The 18,729-nt window shown below is 52.0% G+C and overlaps 7 protein-coding genes across 7 annotated transcripts; 3 read left to right on the plus strand and 4 right to left on the minus strand.

Moving 5' to 3' along the window:
• Positions 1–40: 40 nt before the first annotated feature.
• On the minus strand, positions 41–1,414 carry MRS44_014827 (uncharacterized protein; the record flags this gene model as incomplete). The annotated part of the gene is made up of 2 exons (XM_046271419.2): positions 41–93; positions 358–1,414. 2 exons carry the CDS (start codon positions 1,412–1,414, stop codon positions 41–43), a joined length of 1,110 nt encoding a protein of 369 aa, XP_046127919.2.
• A 1,405-nt stretch (positions 1,415–2,819) lies between these two features.
• MRS44_014828 (uncharacterized protein) lies at positions 2,820–3,363 on the minus strand (the record flags this gene model as incomplete). The annotated part of the gene is made up of 2 exons (XM_046274149.1): positions 2,820–3,102; positions 3,155–3,363. The coding sequence occupies 2 exons, from the start codon at positions 3,361–3,363 to the stop codon at positions 2,820–2,822; spliced, it is 492 nt and encodes a 163-aa protein (XP_046127920.1).
• Positions 3,364–3,884: 521 nt separating this feature from the next.
• On the plus strand, positions 3,885–4,659 carry MRS44_014829 (uncharacterized protein; the record flags this gene model as incomplete). The annotated part of the gene is made up of 3 exons (XM_065618566.1): positions 3,885–3,919; positions 3,976–4,477; positions 4,537–4,659. The coding sequence occupies 3 exons, from the start codon at positions 3,885–3,887 to the stop codon at positions 4,657–4,659; spliced, it is 660 nt and encodes a 219-aa protein (XP_065474638.1).
• Positions 4,660–6,086: 1,427 nt separating this feature from the next.
• MRS44_014830 (uncharacterized protein) lies at positions 6,087–8,331 on the plus strand (the record flags this gene model as incomplete). Its single annotated transcript, XM_065618567.1, has 2 exons — positions 6,087–6,124; positions 6,180–8,331. The coding sequence occupies 2 exons, from the start codon at positions 6,087–6,089 to the stop codon at positions 8,329–8,331; spliced, it is 2,190 nt and encodes a 729-aa protein (XP_065474639.1).
• A 1,973-nt stretch (positions 8,332–10,304) lies between these two features.
• On the plus strand, positions 10,305–12,005 carry MRS44_014831 (uncharacterized protein; the record flags this gene model as incomplete). Its single annotated transcript, XM_046272991.2, has 3 exons — positions 10,305–10,515; positions 10,633–10,804; positions 10,871–12,005. 3 exons carry the CDS (start codon positions 10,305–10,307, stop codon positions 12,003–12,005), a joined length of 1,518 nt encoding a protein of 505 aa, XP_046127922.2.
• Positions 12,006–12,768: 763 nt separating this feature from the next.
• Positions 12,769–13,563, minus strand: MRS44_014832 (uncharacterized protein; the record flags this gene model as incomplete). The annotated part of the gene is made up of 1 exon (XM_046277235.2): positions 12,769–13,563. One exon carries the CDS (start codon positions 13,561–13,563, stop codon positions 12,769–12,771), a length of 795 nt encoding a protein of 264 aa, XP_046127923.2.
• Positions 13,564–14,818: 1,255 nt separating this feature from the next.
• MRS44_014833 (uncharacterized protein) lies at positions 14,819–18,277 on the minus strand (the record flags this gene model as incomplete). Its single annotated transcript, XM_065618568.1, has 7 exons — positions 14,819–14,878; positions 14,925–16,639; positions 16,687–16,978; positions 17,123–17,509; positions 17,862–17,998; positions 18,051–18,210; positions 18,269–18,277. 7 exons carry the CDS (start codon positions 18,275–18,277, stop codon positions 14,819–14,821), a joined length of 2,760 nt encoding a protein of 919 aa, XP_065474640.1.
• Between the last annotated feature and the right edge of the window lie 452 nt (positions 18,278–18,729).

Genomic DNA, 18,729 nt, shown 5'->3' on the forward strand with positions numbered 1-18,729 from the left:
ATCTGTTAGTAGACGGCGTGGGGTGCTTTTGCTTTGTAGACTAGGCGCGAATGGGTGGATAAGTGATTGAATTACTGAAGCCAAGGCCGTGTTCTGGGGTCTGGTTAAACGTAACATTTGAGGTCTACGGATGAGTGTGACTTGATCGTGTGCTTGTGATTCGTGTATTCGTGATATGATTGTAACTCGATGCCCGCTTATGCTATAAATCATGCCATCATCATCGTTAACTTCATGGATTCGCCTCATCCCACTCAATCCATCTCCTTATAACTCCATCTACCGCCCTGATGCCCCCCCTTGTCGCCTCTACTTCGAACCACTCTCTATGCTCTCTCCCGCACGCCTCACACTTACCCCCGTTTGCCTTGAGCCCCATACCCGCAAGCTCAATGTGCACCAACCGCTCAACACGGTGCACGTGGGTCGTCATATGTGGTACCACGCCAGACGACTCCTGCGACCCGGGAAGGTAGGGGTAGTACCGTAGCATCTCCACCTCATGGCCACACTGCCGCTGCCATTGATTTAGCCGGCGCTGGACGTTGGAGGCGCGGCCAATCTTGAGGAGCATGGTGGAGCGGGCGGTTGAGGGGTCTGTGGCTGCGAATGAGGAGACCACGTCGCTTGGACGGCGGGATCGTGCAGGACGGGATGGCGATGGAGGGGAGAGAAGAGAGCGGGCGGCGTCGACGGGTGGAGATGTCGAGTCGGAGGTGGGCGTGAGCCAGAACATGTAGATGAAGCCTGGTTCTTCTGAATCTACGAATGGACGTGCCAGCTCTGTCATGAGGGCAGAAGCAGTTGTCGTGTCTAGCGAGTCGGGGATAAAGTCCTTGATCTGCCCCGTTTGCGAACCTGTAGACTTGCGAGACCGACGGGATGTATCCTGCGAGGCGGATAGGCGCTGTTTGGAGGTGTGTTTTGGGGGAACGGGTATGGAGGTTCGCTGAACGGGACGCGGTTGAGGACGCGCTGGACGAGTCTCGGGAACTTCCTCGAGAGGAATAGAGAAGCAGAAGCAGCAGGAAAGAGTCTGCGTTGGCTTTGGCTTGCTCGTCTTCCGTCCTGCACTATCCGTCCTCTGCCTCCTCTTCTTCTTATCCTGCAACTCCACCAACCCTAACCTATCAGCCAGCGTATCAAGACTCGTGCGTCCCTCGAGGATAGGCGTCGCAGTGGCTCTCGGGCCGGGACTCGAATGCGCAGACATGCTCGCCTGCTCACGGTGCTGCCAGCAGTAGAGGGACTCGTCGCGGGGGTCGGGCGTGCTGGGTCTAGAAGTTGCTGGCTTTGCGGGCACGGGGCGACGGCAGGGCCGGCCATTGGAGGTTATGCCGCGGCATGTTGAGGATGGGTTCTTGGAGTCAGAGCGGGAGAGGAGGGACTCGGGAGTGTTGGCGACAAAGGGCATTGTTGGTGTTGTCTTTGGAGTGGTCCTTTGTCGGTGTTTAAACTGGGGATTGAAGCGAGAGAAAGAAAGACCCAGCAGCCCCTTTTTGAATAAGGATCGAACCGAGGAAAGTGATTCAGGGAGAAAGGGATAGGCCCGCTCGGGGACCGCCCAAAAGTTTGGTTTTTTCACATCTTGGTTGGCGGGCGAAGCGCGGTGAACCAGCGAGGCTGGGCTGGGGATGGATTGGGGAGTGTCTGGTAGTGAGTTGTCGTCGTGGCTGGGTCGTGTGGCTGTGCAGGGGGCGGCGAGACTGGCTAAGGAGGCAGCCACCAAAGAAGTGATGATGTGTTGAATGTATTGTTTAGAGGATGAAAGTGATTGTTTGATTGTGAGATGGATAATTGTGGTGTTGATCACGGTCGAGGATTGATGTTGGGAGGGATGTTTGGTACGACATGGTGATGGGGCAGGCACTCAAGGAGGTTAAAATGAGAACTCATGACGCGCACATTATGAGTGCCATGAGATGACAAGAGTCCTAAAGAAAGAGCGAAGCATTTCAGGAAAAAAAAAAAAAAAAAGGACGGATGAAAGATGTTTTGATCGTCTTTTTAATATGTTGTTGAGATGTAACCTATCTGCTCTTGATGCAAGCTGAACTCTGCATGTGACTGAGAACAGTGGCTTGGAGACATTGGATCGAGTCTCTCGCAGAAAAAACCGCGACGGTATGTCTTTTGTATCCTTATTACTGTGAAACTCACTTGATTCCTCTACAGGTGCCAAGAAAGGGATATGGAATAGATGGGCAGGCAGATACTGTCTCGATTCTCCAGCGCCGTCGCGAGGATAGATATTGGGGGCTGGCCGATGTACGCGTGCGGTCAGTGTTGTTTCGCGAGCTAAGGAAGTGGTTTGTTGTATGCAGGCAAAAGCCGTTGGAGGAATGAAGGGTAGCGTGTGTTAATGTACAAGTTTAATTAGCATGAACCGTTCAAGTTCAAGTCAAGCCGCCGAGTCAAGCCAGAAATACAGGTTGAGAGGACTGAGTGTCTTGTATAGGGTTGACGCTGGCGTCATAGAGCCATCAAGGTCCTTCAACTCTTCGCATGGCTAACAGGGTAATTCCGTCTGAATGCATAGAAATAGATATTCATAGTTAATTATTCGTATAACATTAAAGCAGTCCGTGATTTATGCGCCTTCCATAGCTATGCAGCCCTCGTTCCGTGATGCCTTTATCCTTGATAGAACGCGCAATGAATAACAACAACGATTGTCACCGTACTGTAGCCCCAATGATTATGTCCTCTTTGCTAATACATGCATGAGCCGACCCGAGCCTTGTAGCGTGTTATCGGCCACCTCGCGATTCACACCGGGTAGCGGCGACACCTTGATGGCCTATCCTCAGCACAGCGCTTCAGATTGACGGCGATGGTGAGGATGGGGCTGGTGATGATGCTTCGCTCAAAAAGTTGAACCCGACGATGCCTTCGGCCACGATCTTATCTTGGCCAGATCCAAGCCGTGAGTAGAGGGATACGCGACGTCCGATGATGCCATCGTTGCCGACTTCGATGGAGAGTGGTCTTTCCAGGGGGAGCTCGACAAAGGTGTCTTGAAGTGTTGGTCTAGTAGCTGGGAGGTCGAATTGGCGGAATAGTCCGCAGTCGCTTGCTTTTCTTGTCATGTCGCCGCTGGAACTGTTCACGTATTAGTATGGGTAGAGGGTATGGCAAGTGGAGGTGGACTTACTGGATGACGACATGGAGATCTGAGAGGCTCTTGATGTCGCATTCATCGCTCGGTGTCAACCTTGCGTGTGTTGCGCTTGAGCTTCCAGGGCATCCAGGAGTGTGAAAGGCGAGGTCGGCGCAGAGGTTGGAGGTGATTGTGTTGATGGGAGGGTTGAGAGCCGCCAGGGCGCCTCCTCGGGGTCGGTTGGAGTTGTCAGGGCCACACATGATGATTGATGTTGTGAAGATGTTGAAGATGTTTGGAAGAAGAATAAGGGAGCAGATGTAGCTTTAAAGGACAGCTCATCATGCCATCTTTCTCATAGTCTCTCACTCACACAGACCAGAGTTTCATAGCTCGGAATCGCTTTGTCCGCCAAACTTGCTCACTCGACATTGACCAATCACGGCACCGCATTTGGCAGCGCTGTTCCCGAATCGGGCAATCCACGGTGAGCAAGTTTGAGCACCTTGATGACCTCTTGAACAGATTTACCTACGCTTCGATAAATGCATTATGATAATGCTATTCCTTTGTTTATGAATAGGATTAATAATTACCCCTCTGACGCAATTCGGTGCTTGATTGCCGTGTCGGTCTTTGTCCTTCCGTCATGTTCCTCCATATCCTCCAGCTCCCACTTCTACCCCTCTTCTTTGCCTCAGCTTCTTCTTCGTCTTTACCTCTTCTCTCTCTTAACTGTCTTGAAAGATACTCTCTGACTGAGAATACCTGTTCTCTGCCCGTCATGTCGGTTGGAACCTACTCTCTCCCGGCGCTGCCGTACGCCTACGATGTGAGCAACACTACACCCTGGACTTGTGGCCATGGCATCACAGTACCCCGGACAATGAGCTGATTTCTGTATCACAGGCCCTTGAGCCTAGCATCTCGGCCCAGATCATGGAGCTCCACCACAGCAAGCACCACCAGGCATACGTCAACAACCTCAACGCCGCCCTCAAGACATACGCCTCGGCCACATCGTCCAACGATATTGCCGGCCAGATCGCCCTCCAGTCAGCCATCAAGTTCAACGGAGGCGGCCACATCAACCACTCCCTCTTCTGGGAGAACCTGAGCCCCTCCAGCTCCCCAGACTCCAAGCCCGACAGCGCCCCTACCCTGGTTGCCGAGATCTCCAAGACCTGGGGCAGCCTCGAGGCTTTCCAGGAGACCTTCAAGAAGACCCTGCTGGGTCTGCAGGGAAGTGGCTGGGGATGGTTGGTCAAGGACACCCAGGGCCTGCGCATCGTCACCACCAAGGACCAGGATCCCGTCGTCGGGGGTGAGGTGCCTATCTTTGGCGTTGACATGTGGGAGCATGCCTACTACCTGCAGGTGAGTTGTAACACAAGTTTCATCACATATCGGGTCGGGGATCTGACTGGGTTGGATAGTACCTCAACGGCAAGGCTGCCTACGTCGACAACATCTGGAACGTCATTAACTGGAAGACATCTGAGGCGCGATTTGCCGGTACCCGGGAGGATGCTTTCAAGGTTCTGCGGGCTTCCATTTGACTTGGAGTCGAGGGAAAAGAAATGAGCAGGGGCACAGCATTAAACAGCTTCACAAGGTGAACAATGTAGATTCACGTTCCCTTTGGTAGGATTAGTCCTACACGCACAAAGCATGGCAAGACTTATTCAGCTGAATGTTGTCATTCTCCATCACTTATCTCCCAGTGACACTATAAACGTGCTCAACGTCTGACACTCTACCCTTAGTCTCGGCTGGTTACCAAGGCCACGGCCAGCATCTGACTCGCCCAGCAGACGCTGCGTAACTTTCTGACCGCCAAGTAGGCCTCCCATTCTGTGACAAGGTGCTGATTAATTGCCGTGCGATGTTGTTGTCTCCCCCTTTTGCGAGTCACATTTTGACTCCCGCGTGTCATGCAGTCTTCCGTTCGGAGCTGAAAAAGACGGGCGAAAATGGATTTGCCGTCTACCCGTTTTGTCACGGGTGAATCGAGGCTGTAGATATGCATGTTTCCACCACCGTCAGCCACACGCGCCAAGATTCTAATGCTGCTTGTCACTCCCAGCCTCTCCTGACTGGGATGAGCTGTGTGTAACCATACAAAGACAAGGTTATAGAATTGGGACAGCGTATCTGCGACACTGCTGCGCGTTTGTGTGACGGGCTGACCGGGAGTGTGCATCGTGGCTGTTTGGACGCAGGTACCGGGGGCCCTGGCTGCACAGTAGATCTGCACGGTCAAAGAAAGCTTGATCGACTTTTTGTAAACGATGATGGATTATTAAAAAAGGCACTTTTGTTGCAGACGGGATAGTCCGTGATAGACGTGATACCGACTGCGTAGTCGTGTGTGATAAAACCGTGACACGTCTGACTGACTCAACCTGTGCTCAGAGGGTATAATAGTGCTGAATTCCAAGCCGAGGGCTGAAGAGTATCGACTTGGCCCCCACCACGGGTCGAGGCATGTATAGGCTGTCAAAGATTATTTTAAGAAACGGGCTTGTGCTGATGGTGAGGACAAGGAAAACAATGGCGTCTAGTCAAAACGAGTCGAAATACTGTAGATCAACGGAAATGCGAAACTTGGCGTCTGTTGCCATCCGCCCGTATACTAAATCTAGCATTCCCCCTTCAAACGGCGTCTCGATAATAGGTAATGATACTGACGACGGCCTTGCCGTGCGGCCTGCGCTTGGTCCCTCGCGTCCCCGGTGCGACGGCAGCGTGCAGCTGGACTGTAGACGTCGAGAGATGTAGACTTGTGCGAGGGACGTGTCCTGGGGAAGGGAAAAGAATTGGGTATAAAGAGGGGAGGATGAGGAGGATGGAAAGATGGGAAAGTTTTCAAGTCAGTGAGACCAGAACAACTGGTACGCTTTTGTCATTCGTTCATACTCTTCTCTCCTCTGTCGTTACCTTACCTACACTACCCTCGCTTTTTAACCCTTCTACTCTCGAGATCATGTCTCGTCTCGCTCGCTTCGCCCTTGCTGGGCTTGGGTACGTAAAGGATTCCCTCATGTCTTGAAGCTTACTGACGTTTGAGCTTGTCTAGGGCCTCGGTCGCTTATGCTCAGACCTACACTACCACCGTCACCGAGACTGTCACCGAGTGTGCTTCGTCTTGCTACTCTGTGGTCTCGCAGTGTACCTCGACCGAGTACCCTACCTCGTGTGCTGGGACGGTGACCTCTACTCTCGGCTCTGACACTTCTGTCGAGGTTCCGACTGGTTCTTCCTCTGTGTCTGGTTCTGAGACCTTTGTTGTTGTGACTACTCCTCGAACCAAGATTGTCATTACCCCCACTTCTTCTTCGACTCTTCCTGGAAACACCACTTCTGACGCTAGCCCTTCTTCCCTCTTCTCCGGTACTGCTTCCACTGAGACTACTGTCGTTTTTGATTCCACCACCGTGTCGGAGACCTCTAGCGCTCATCCCGAGGCGACCTCCTCTCAGTCTGATGTCTGCACCGAGCCCTATGGATGCTCCTCCAATACTCCCTCACAGAGCGTGGAGACCTCCACCTCAGTTACCAACCTTGAGACGATGCCTACCTTTATCCAGAGCGTCGACTCTAGTGCTCTGCCTTCCGGTACTTCGGCTGAGACTGAGGTTACCACTTCCGCCTCCAGCAAGGAGACTTCTGACTCAGGATCCTCCACTGCTTCGGTCGCTAGCACGGAGACATCTGCCCTTCCATCTGCGCCAACTGGTAGTGAGAGCTCCAGCACTGTTTCTGAGCAGGACACCTCCACTGAGGACATCGGCAGCTCTACTGCCACCACTGAGGGGCTCTCTACGACTACTCTTAGATCAGTCATTACCAGCCAAGTAACCGTCTCCGAGAGTGCTTCTACCACCTACGAAGAGAGCTTAGGCACTGTCTCTGAGCAGGGTAGCTCTACCTTCACCGAGGACACTGGTAGCTCTACTGCCACTGACGAGATCTCTACAACTACTCTCAGATCCGTCATTACCAGCCAAGTCACTGCCTCCGAGAGTACTTCTACCACTGGCGAGGACTCTACTACGCTTTCAGAGACATCCGAGGGGGGCTTCTCCATCAAGACTCGCAAGTCTTCCTCCCGAGTTAGCTCTGCCAGCACTACAGCGGATGCCAGCACCGAGACGGACCAGAGTCCCTTCTCCACCGACTCGGTCTCTTCTGAGGGAACCACTGTCACTAAGATGACGTCTCAGATCACCATCACTCAGACTGAGTCTTCCACTGGTATTGAGTCGACTGATACCCCTGAGGACACCAGCTCCAGCGAAGTCTCCTCCTCCAAGCCATCCAGCACTGGAGCTACAGCCTCCGAGACAGACTCTCTATCCATTCAGAACACCAGCATAGTTGAGAGCTCCTCTTCTAAGACTTCTGCCACTACTGGATCCACTGGCAGCGTTGTCAACCCCGAGTCCACCTCCAAGGTCTCCTCTGGTACCAGCGAGACCAAGTCCACCAAGACTCCCTGCCCGCCGTACTCTCATACTCATGTCTACCCCAACACGACTGTTGTTCATAGCACCGTTGAGCAGGGTACCGACTCTTCTGCCCTCCCCGGTAGCTTCACGTCTACCTCGCGCATCGGGGACAGCTCCTCGACTACCCCGGACGTGACTGTGGAGACCGCCACCACTGGTGTTCAGACCTCGGACAGTGGGCTTCCTGGAACTTCGAGCACTGGAGAGGTGTCTGGCACCGAGTCCACCTCTGGAAGTGTTGATACTGAGTCCTCGTGGCTGCCCACTCCTTCTTCCGACACCTGGGAGTCTACCCCTGGAGTTGCAACCACTGAGTCTACTACTGCCGAGTCGACTGACACTTCTATTCTGTCTACACCCGTCTTCCAGACCACCCCCACTGCTACCGAGTCCGTCGAGACTTCTACCCTCTTCGAGTTTTCCGCCTTGTCCACCACTAGCGCCGCCGACGCAGAGACAACTGGCCCATATGGATACGACTTTGGTACCGACAGCGACTGGGAGACCTCCACCCTCAGCCCCGATACTACTAGCGACTCCTTCGCCTCCAGCGCCGACGCTGTGGGCTCCTCATCCTTCTCCCCCACCACCTTCATGACGACCAGCAAGGCCGACACCTCAGCCGCGAGCACAACCACCGAACCTCCCTACCAGCCTCCCGCCTACGAGCCCCCCTCATACCGCGCTCCCGCTGGTAAGCGCTGGGGTCTCGGGTGGTAAGAGGGGAAAAAGTACAAAGTTTCCTGGCAAAGGACGTGTTGTCAAATGAGTTGACGTCTTCTTTTTCATTCTTGACTTTCTTTCGTGTATCTGGGATACTTGATCTTTGGGATACTTGATACTTGACATACTTTTGGGGGTTAGATAATGATGAGGTAGAAAATAAGTAGGCTTTGATCCTTGACTGTACCTCCATGTGCTTGACCTCAAAACCAGGCATTCGTTTGCGATCCCTTTTCTGTTAGTAGAAGATCCCATATTCGTGGGCATCTTTCTTTTAGTGAATGACTGGCCCATTGACCCGGTACGCTACACGCATCTTCTCCGACGTGATCATTACCCTGTCAATGCCTTGTAGTTAACGTCTCCCCCAACCTTGTCATTATCCGACGATCCAGTACCCATGGGCCATAAAGAAAGGTAATTCTTATACATACTACTTTACAGTCTTATCATATCTTTATGCTTATTAGATGAGGATAAGCTAACCGAGACCGTTGGTCTGTCGTCCTTTTGTGCACCTACATGGCATGGACGGTAGCTGGAGGTTAGAGAGGACGTGAGATGAGGGGCAGTTGGGGAGGCATGGAGACAAGAATGGAGACTTGAACAAGCTTAATGAGAAAAGCTGGAGCCTAGCGCAAGCGAGGCGAGTGATCCTTGTCTATGCCATGTACTGAGGGTTGGGGAAACTGACGGAGCTGTGTGATCACCCCCCACTTGTTCAATGGCATGATGTCTCTTTGAACATCGATGTCATTGTCAGTCACAAACAACCAGTCGCTTCAAACTCGCTCCGAGCCCTTTCCATGGATTCAGCCCGCATTTAGCGCCACGCCATGTTGGTTCATCCATGGGCTTGGTTTGCCAAGGTCAAGGAACGAAACGTACCTCGCCCAATGACGAAGTCCAGAAGACTCTGTAAGTCATGTCAGGTGTGTTGATTGGAGCGCCTACTGTGAGCGCCAAGGACCTTGATTCTTCTTCAAACCTGGCACGGGCCAGGTCGCAATGGATGCTGCGACGTGGATGAGTGAATTCTCGGTTCTCGGTAGGTTGGGGGCATTAGTCTGCTGATCATGGCTTCTCCAACACAGCATCAAGTCAATGCCTTTTTGCCAGGTCTGGCCGAAGGAATAGCCAAGTCAGGTTAGCTCGCCGCAAATAATAACGCCAGTAATATGAAGCTGGCTATATGGCTCCCAAATGGAACAAGCATCGAGGCCATACCTGTAAGCAAATGTATCTCGATCCTACGGAATGCCCGATTTGAAGCAAACGGGACACCGGAGCGACAGAACGCCATAACTCCTCAAAGGCCTATGACTATTACATTGAGTAGACTGACATTAATAAATCCTAAAATACTAGATAATAATCATAAATTGAAATCATATCTCATCACTCTTCTATATACTGTCTTCTAAATGAACTGTCGGCCACGTCCTCCGCTCTCAAGGACAATCCCTAACCACTCCACCATACCGAGAAAATCTCAACGGCAATATTTATCCGCTATATAACGCCAATCAATGAAACATTTCGAAATGGGAATAAAGCGGATACGGGCGGGTATGACCACATGAATTATCCCTGCCATCACGCATCACACACCCTTGCGCTCTTCCACTACGTAGTACTACCCCATCCTGCGAGCAGATCACCCCGACTTTTCCCTCATCACCCCGGATTACCTACACCATACGAGCATGGTACCATACAGCCCAACGTCTTGAGTCAGGATCGACAGGCGGCCGTTGCCGTTGAGGATTACGCGAGTGTCAACGAGCGGACCCGTTGAATCGGATCGGATCCGCTGCCCTCCAAGAACTCTAAGCGCAGTTCGCGATGGCCATAAAAGTTTAAATAGCATGCGTAGAACCCTTTCCACAGTGTAAGAACTGTCCTGCTTCGAAATCGTGATCACTATAACTCAGTTGCCTTAGCACCCCCTCCCTCATCCCTCAACCATCATGAAGACCTGGCTCAGCCGCGGCAAAGGCGTCCGCGTAGGCATCACCATCTGTTGCCTCATAGCATTCGTGTTATTCGGCTATGATCAAGGGGTTTTTGGGGGCATTCTTCAGAATGAAGATTGGCTCAATCAGTTCGACCACCCCTCTGATAGCAAAACCGGTATCATCGTTTCCTGCTACAACCTTGGCTGTTTGACAGGATGTATCAGTGAGTCATGCCCTGTTTCTGCTTGGATATTGTGTTGTGTCTCTTTCATGTGTGCTTGGGCTGATGCCCAAGCATAGCCAACAAGTCAGAAATAGGGGTACTAACATTCACCTACAGTCAACTTCTTCACCGCGGATAAGCTTGGCCGGCGAATGACCATTTGGGTCGCAATGGCTCTAGTTATCGTCGGCGCGACCCTTCAAGCCACAGCCTACAATGTCCCTCATCTCGTCATCGGACGAGTGGTAACCGGCTTTGGAACTGGCATGAAGACCTCAACTGTGCCTATGTAAGTGCCTCCCGGTCTCCCAATCTTACTTCTGAGTCTCTTATGTCTCTAATTAATACTTTTCAGGTACCAATCTGAGCTTTGTGAAGCTAAATATCGTGGCCGCCTCATCGCCTCCGAATCCCTATTTGTGGGCGTCGGCATCGTTTTTGCCTACTGGTTCGATTTCGGCCTCTCATATGCAGGTGGAGCAATGGCCTGGCGCCTTCCTCTTGCCTTTCAAATCGTTTTTGCGCTCCTCGTCGTTGTCCTTGTGTTCGCTCTCCCGGACTCCCCCCGTTGGCTCTTCCAACACGGCCGCCGCGACGACGCAATTGCCGTCATGTGTTATGTCTATGATAAAGACGTCAATGACGCTTGGATTACAGAGCAGACTAAGGCAATTGAGGCTGCTATCGAGCTTGAGGCGGAGGCTCAAGTCTCCCTGGTCGATTGTTTCAAAAACGACCGCGTCAAGACCGGCAGCAGAGTCATGATGGCCTGGGGAATGCAATTAATGAATCAATTGGGCGGAATTAACCTCGTAGTCTACTACGTACCATCTGTTCTCGTCACAAACGTTGGAACAACTGCTCATATGGCTCAAATCCTTGGCGGTTGTATTCAGATCATGTTCATGGTTGGGGCCATTTTACCTGCACTTGCCCTGGACCGCATGGGCCGCAGAAAAACGATGATGTGGGGCTCCTTTGGCTTAGGGTTCTGCATGATGATGGTTGCCATCCTCCTGTCCCAGGCCAAGAACGCTTCCAACGGCGAGAAGTGCGCCTCGGCCGCGGTTGCCTTCTTCTTCCTTTATCAGCTCTTCTTCGGGTTCTCCGTCAACTGCGTCCCCTGGGTCTACGTCCCCGAGATCCTCCCACTCAAAGCTCGAGCTCGAGGCACAGCTGTCGGCATCAGCTCTAATTGGATGTGGAACTTCGTTATAGTGATGCTGACTCCAATACTTATAGAGAGAATCGGCTGGAAGAGCTATCTGATCTTCGCTATCACCAATTATTTGTTTGTTGTTGCGACCTGGTGGTTTTTCCCGGAGACCAGCAACTTGGACCTCGAAATGGTGGACAACATCTTTGCTTCCGGAGAAAACCCGGTTACAGTAGCAAAGAGAATGCAGAAGGAACTCAAGGAAGGGCGCTTGCGCCCTATGGGTGCCGATTCTTCAGACAATGAAAAGGTGGTGGAAGATATCAAGGCTTGAGATGTTGGGAATTACTCCGGTGTGGCGTACATTAAGGTTTAGGTTCGTTATTTTTATCGTGATCCGATCGACCCACTCAAATTGGAATTACCATCGGTCGCTTTGCAAGTGGATCTCAACGGTGCTGTACGTACCCTTACTCAATGAAGGAGATTGTTAGGAGGTAGTAATGTCTAAGAGCACAATTGATGTAGAAGAGGAATTCTCTTTGGAAGTTCATGTTCCCTTGTTCTGGAATGACCATCCGACGCTCTTCGGGCCTGCCGTCATGATGGTGAATCGTCTCTTCACCTGAGCCCCTCGAAGAGGGGCTCATCGAAGGGACTACCCTTGAGCTCAAGGCAGAGGCACCACTCTAAGCGCCTCAGAGATACAGCTTTCTGGAGTTACATGGCTTAAGCTCAATACTACGCTGAGATGCATCGTAGCGACTTACAAAGAAGTAGTAAGTAAATGCCTGTTGCTGGAGTGAAGCGCCTGAGATCGCTGCAACCGATTGACTAACGTTAGATGGATCGTAGAGTGAGATAAAGGTGAACATCATAGCTATCATGATTTTAGGGGATGACTCCTGAGCGTTAGACAAGAATGGGGCTTAAGCGTACACTGAGTTTGGGAAATATGCTCTAAGCTTTCGATACGGAGGAGGCCTAACAGCAGGCTGGATGGAGGAAATATGCTCTATACCCTAGATAAAAAAGAGGATAGAAATAAGAGCACCTTTAGACAGCCTTAGCTTCACCTGAACAGACCAAGTACACCATTACGCCACCTCCCAGTCCATCGGCTCCACCATCCACTCCCACTCATCATCCACAACCATGGTCTCATCCAGACTCTCATGCTGCTGAGCCAACTCCTGCTCGACATGTGACGAAGCTATGCCGTACGCGACCTCTAGCCCGCGCAACACCTCCGTCACGATCCACGTCAGATCATACATCTTGAGTGGTGGCGTCTCCTTGCCCTCACTGGCGTCTTTCCATCGGTTCCGCAGTTCCTTGGCTTTCCATAGCGCTTGGTTCACTTCTCCCTTGCCTAGTGCATTATACACAGGACACGCTTCATCTTCGAGCGCTTTCAACACGTTGTGATGATACGCGTGTCCCGCAGCCACATAGTTTCCCCTGTTGAAGTTCCCTCGCGAGGAGATGTTATCCTCAGGTCTCGCAGACTTCGAGACTGTAACCCCAAAGATGAGGAGAAGTAACACAATGGCTTGCTCAATCCACACATAAAACTCATGAAAGTCAACCTTGAAGTTCTGCTCCGCGTCCCCTTTTGTAAAGCCAAACTCCTCTGGGTTCGTAGCCCGTTGATAAGAGGCGTGAAGATCGATAAACTTCCACCGCAGCCGTTGACAGGCCTGCTCGAAACGATGAAAGGCCTGCGCTGGTGTTAAGCGCGTTGTCGAGGCTATGGCAGGTTTGGGTGCTGGTGAGGATGCCGGTGGAGGCGGTTGTGAAGGGGAGCCTCGGTTTGAGGGGGCGGGTGAGTTGTAGTTAGATCGGCCGTTTGCCCATATTGAGCCATCTAATCCAGAGGGTTTCTTGGTCATGGCTGAGTCGAAAAGGCTCTCTCGCGAGCTGGAGAGGGATCAAGACGCAGGGGAATGGATCCCACTGCGTCGCGCTCAATGGCTTTGTCGCTATGAGAACTGAATGAGCGCCACTTCAAGTCTTTTCCGTTTGATAGATCTGTAGAGCTGGTCGTTGAGATATGATAGGTCGTCGTCTTTGAGCTTCTCTCGTTCTTTGATCCAAATGTCGCGTGCCGAATTGCAGCGCGTCCGTCAATGACGTCTTCGAACCGCGCAATTGGTAACTCTGACTCCAAGATAAACCCTACAAGGACAACAACACACAATCAATCAAGAATATGAGCGCTTATAGAAGCAGTATCAAAGAACGTGCGGGGCAGATATTGATGGTGAAGGAGCTGAGAGACAACGATCGGAATGGATGGAGATTCAATGACCAGGGGTGACTCTGATTGGCTGGTCTGCCCTGCGCGGCAGCTGAGCAAGCGCTGAAGTCGAGCGCTAAGCAGAAGTGATGCAGACCCCTGACGATGACGGGATCCGTTTGATGGCCGAGCGGGGCTCCGCCTCCGGATGGCTTCCATGGCAACCGGCCCGGGGCCGAAGCGGCGGAAGTGACATTGAAGATAACCTGCTAAAGCGACGATGATTGAGTAGAATGATTTCTTAAGAGAAGATGAGTCCAATTGAGGCAAGAGTTGCTCCACTGATCTACAGCGCGTCTTCTAATGAGTGCCCTAGTTCAAAGGTGTTTGGCAATAGTTTGTCTGGCCAGGCATCCTCCATTCAGGATGACTTCACTATGAACGTTGCAGCCCCTCAAAACTACCACGCAGTCACCAGAGCATCGCTCTAGTGATTGACCAGCAGGCAGAAAGCGACAGAGAAGTCGGGTATTGATTCAGGACACTTGCTTATTTCCCACCATTAGTGAACCACCGTCAACCCTTCAACAATGCATCTCGTAATCATTCCATATCGATATATACAATCTTCATGTTGAAAAAAGCACACAGCTGAGTAGGGTCTCAATCCAGCTGTCCCAACCCATGTCCAGAAATAACAAGATAAAACCTGCCTGCCATAAACACTTCATAATCGTCAACCTTTTTTGACACAACCACTCAATCAATAATGCGCCGCCAACTCCCGCAACCCGGATGCGCTATCCTTGGTGAACCAACTTGAACAAACAAAATCAATCAAGTCATCGCTGCCTTGGGTCCCTAGGCGACGAGGTCCTGCTGGGGCAAGTCTGGGACTTTTTCACTTCCTATGAAGAGTCTCTGATCTTCTTTGTTGCCTTGGCTGTGCCGATGTGAGTGTTGTGTACCTGATCTTTGTTAGCTTGGTCTTTTCATGAAGCAAACACTGCATACCTTGGTTGCGAATCGAAGACTTGTCAATGTCTCCTTCAGATGCGTCTCAAGCGGTGATACCATGACAAACATCAGAGTCTTGCTGTTGCCACCTAAGCTGTACTGCAGAAGGTGGGTCAACTTCGAGTTCCGGTACGGCACATGGCCAGATCCTCGTCCAAGAGCTTCAATAACATCGCCCAGGCAGCTCAGACTCTTGTTGATGTTCTGGGTCTCCTTCATACGGTCGCCCTCGGTCTGCGAGTGCTTGAGACGCTCGGAACCTGCAAGATCCACAAGATTGAGTGTGCCTTCACATCGCTCGCCTGTTGCCGAGTTCTCGCCAACCAGCTTGAGGATGAACACACTATGAGAACGCGATGATCGCTCGTTGGCCTTGGTCGCAGCCACCGACCGGTTGTTCTGGGCCTCCTCAAGCATAGTCTCCACGCTGGACGGGCTGTTAAGCCGTACTGACTTGCAGTTCACGATGACTGTCTGCTTGCGGGACTCGTCGTGTCGGATCTCGAGCTTCTTCGGTCGGCCTTCAGACGATCGCTCGTTGGGTGTCAGCAAATCGTTGAGTTCCTCGTTGTACACTTCAACAAACGAGCCCTCCATCGTGTACTCCCAGGACTTCTCCTTGAGCTTGGTGATGGTGTCGTAGATCATGTGCGTGGCGCGAGGAATCATGCCGTCCGCTGAAGACATGGTAAAGGTCTTTCCAGATCCTGTTTGGCCATAGCAGAAGATGCACACGTTGTAGCCGTCAAGGGCACTCTGAACAAGTTGGGAGATCTCGCCAAAGATCTCCTCGTTTTGAGTGCCGGGAATGAAGACTCGGTCAAACTCAAAGGGATAATTCTTCCGTGTCACATTGCCAAGGCTGCTCTTCTCCTCAGGTCCAGCCAGCACAATCTCGGCAGAAGTCTTGTCATCAGGGAACGACATCTTTGCCTGCTCGCCTTCTCCGTCACCCAGAGGGGGTCGGACTCGACACATGACACGGATGTTGCCCTTGAGCTCCTGGTACTTGTTGAATAGAACTCGGCGCTCCGTCTCCTCTTTGATGAGCTTCTGCTGGGCCTCCTCAGCTGCACGAAGGGCATCCTGGAGTCTTGCCTCCATGTTCGCAAACGAGTCAGACTGAGCCTTGCTATCAGACTCGAGGAATTCGACGTGCGACCGCAGCGAGTTGATCTTGGCCTCCAGGGTTGTGTTGGCTGCCGACAGCTCGGCAATGTTGGTTTGTAGGCTGTTCTTGAGAGTCCTCTCTCGCTCAAGATCCCCTTGCAGGCTTTCGACTTGGGAGTTGACCTCCTTGAGTTCTCGCTCCCTCTTTTGCAGAGCCATGCCCATGTCTTGGTACTCGTTGCCCATTCGAGTTCGCAGCTCTTGAATTTCGCGGTCCTTTCTTTGTCGTTCGCTTTCCAATTCTTGTTGGTATTGTCGCGTGAGGCCCTCGATTTTCTGCTCATTGTTCCTGGCCTCGTGCTCCTTTAGTCGGTCCAGTTCTCGTCTCATTTCGTCAACCGCTGATCTGTGTTGTCGTGCCATGTCGTCCATTACTTCCCGGTGCTTTCGTTCTTGGTCTTCCATTCGTCGCGTCTGCTCCCACTGTTGCTTCTCCATCTCATGTCGGATTTGACGTCCCTCCTCTCTGGCCATGTCAAGATCTGACTTTAGTGATTCATTCCTCAAGTCAAGCTTCTCTCTGTCGTTTTCAAGCTCTTTGACTACAAAACTGTCAATGTTTGAACTCCCACAGTGAAGGCATACTCACCTCGAGTCTTTGCAAGTTCGAGTGCATCATCTTGCCCCTTTCGCTCGCTTAGAGTGGTGTTGACCATCTCCTTCAACTCTTTGAACTGGGACTCCATGTCCACGACTCGACCGTCGACATCCCAGGCTACATACGATGTCAGTTTAGAATCCTTGGTGAGAAACGATTTACTAGGACCAGGGGACTTGATGGGTGAGGTAAACGTCTTGACAGGCGACAAGGACAGCGACTCCTGAAACTGATCAAGCTTTCGCTGCACCTGCTGCTCCTTGCTCGGCTTCGGGGGAACCGCCTAGGTCTGTCCCGAAGAGTCGGTTCGAGAGCACGCAGGAATCTTGCCGTGGGTATCTCTGTCGTGACGCCTGGTGGTCATGTTGGAGATCTGAGAGGTGACTGATGACAGAGACGACTGTCGCGTCAAGGGGCGAGAAAACACTTGATTCCCGCTGGGAGGCGAATTGTCGTCTTCGAGGCTTAGTTGAGTAAATCTCGAAGTCAGAGAACTATCTCTGCTGGCCGTCATAGTTGAATATGACTGGGCCTTTCTGACTTTGTTGTTGTGGAGTGGAGCAAGAGGTTGAGAACTGTCTGGCTGGAAAGTGGTCGGCATACCATTGCTAGGCCCCGAGTAATCTCCGTCCTCCTCGCGAAGCCCGTGAGCCGTTCGTGGTCGGGGGGCTTGGCTCTTCGATCGCATGTGGCCAGGGCGAGTAGCTGTTCGCGGGGGGTTCGAGGGGGCATATCGATTGGGGCCGACGCTCTTAGCAAAGTTGTTCGATGTTGACGTTCCAAGTCGTGATTGGGAAGCCGAGGGTTGTTTGAGCTGAGAGTATAGTTAGCAGAGTTCTAATTGCATGATCATCCGCCAGTACGAAAGAAAGCCTTTCAACGCCATTCCCGGCAGTAGCCATAAGCCCTTTATTGCATGTCGGGAGGTTGCTAGAAGCCGTTCGCTTTTGAGCTCCCTGTCTCCGTGTTGCAGGCAAGGCATGACTGGCACTGAAGGACCTCATATTGCAATTGTCGACATGAAACACAACCAAAGGGCCCTTGCAATAGGTACTCGTCGAGACAATCGAAAAGACGAGAAGGAAAGCAATAGAGATGATGGGAAGAGGCGGCGGCTTGCCAATCGTACAAGATGGCATTGATCATGATAACAGACAGGCACTCACCCCGGACATGCCCGCAAGACTCTGGGGCTTCATGTTTGTTCGGACGGCCGACGGGGCAGCCGCAAGGGACGTCGGCTTTGCGGGATACTCGAGGGCTCGATCGGAAAGAGGCTTGCGCTTGGCTTCGGATTGTGATGCTACTCGTTCGTCAGTAGGAGCGACCGTGAAGAGACTCGATGCTGGAAGTACCTGGCTGGGGAATCTCGCGCTTGAGGTTCTTCAGAGATGCGAGAGAGGTCATTGTTGACTGAATGCGTGCGTTATGCTGTGACTCGCTCCATTCTGTGAGCCCTCCCCCTATTTGCGTCGACGGTGCGGGCAGCCTGCTCATCTTGGAGCTTCGAAACGACTGTTCCAGTGTCAGCAATGTGTCTTGTTACATAAACTTGTCTTGTACTCAAACATACTGTGTCCATGGTGAGTAGAGCACGCGCGCGGTGCAAAAGCAAAGGAACTAGTACGTGGACAACAAAGAGTAGCGCGCTGCCAGCGGTGGTAGAAGGCGTGATGAAAGGTGAAGTGGATGGAAGCAGGATCCGTAGTTAGTATAACCTACCTCGCAACCAAAGTGTTATTTTGGTTGGAGGTTCCAAATGCGTGTTAGCTCCGCTCAAGACTTGGTACTGTTGGCTTTAGATTGGCGATGAAGCCGCTTGTTTATCGGCGTGATGCGGGCGTGAATCTGTTGCCCAGGCGACGTGGGGTCCCCCGAAACGGGCTACGCTATTCCCGCGTTGTGTGGCTTGACCTTGCATGTGGCTTGACTTGCTGACTCAGACGCCAGCTTGTTCAACGTCAGTTGCAACGTGGGGGCTTATTTGCGTCCACGTCGTTGATATTCACATGTCATGACGTCCGCATAAGAAAG

Source organism: Fusarium solani (genome assembly GCF_023522795.1).
Source record: "Fusarium solani strain SB1 chromosome Unknown bctg00000010, whole genome shotgun sequence".
Classification (NCBI taxonomy): domain Eukaryota; kingdom Fungi; phylum Ascomycota; class Sordariomycetes; order Hypocreales; family Nectriaceae; genus Fusarium; species Fusarium solani.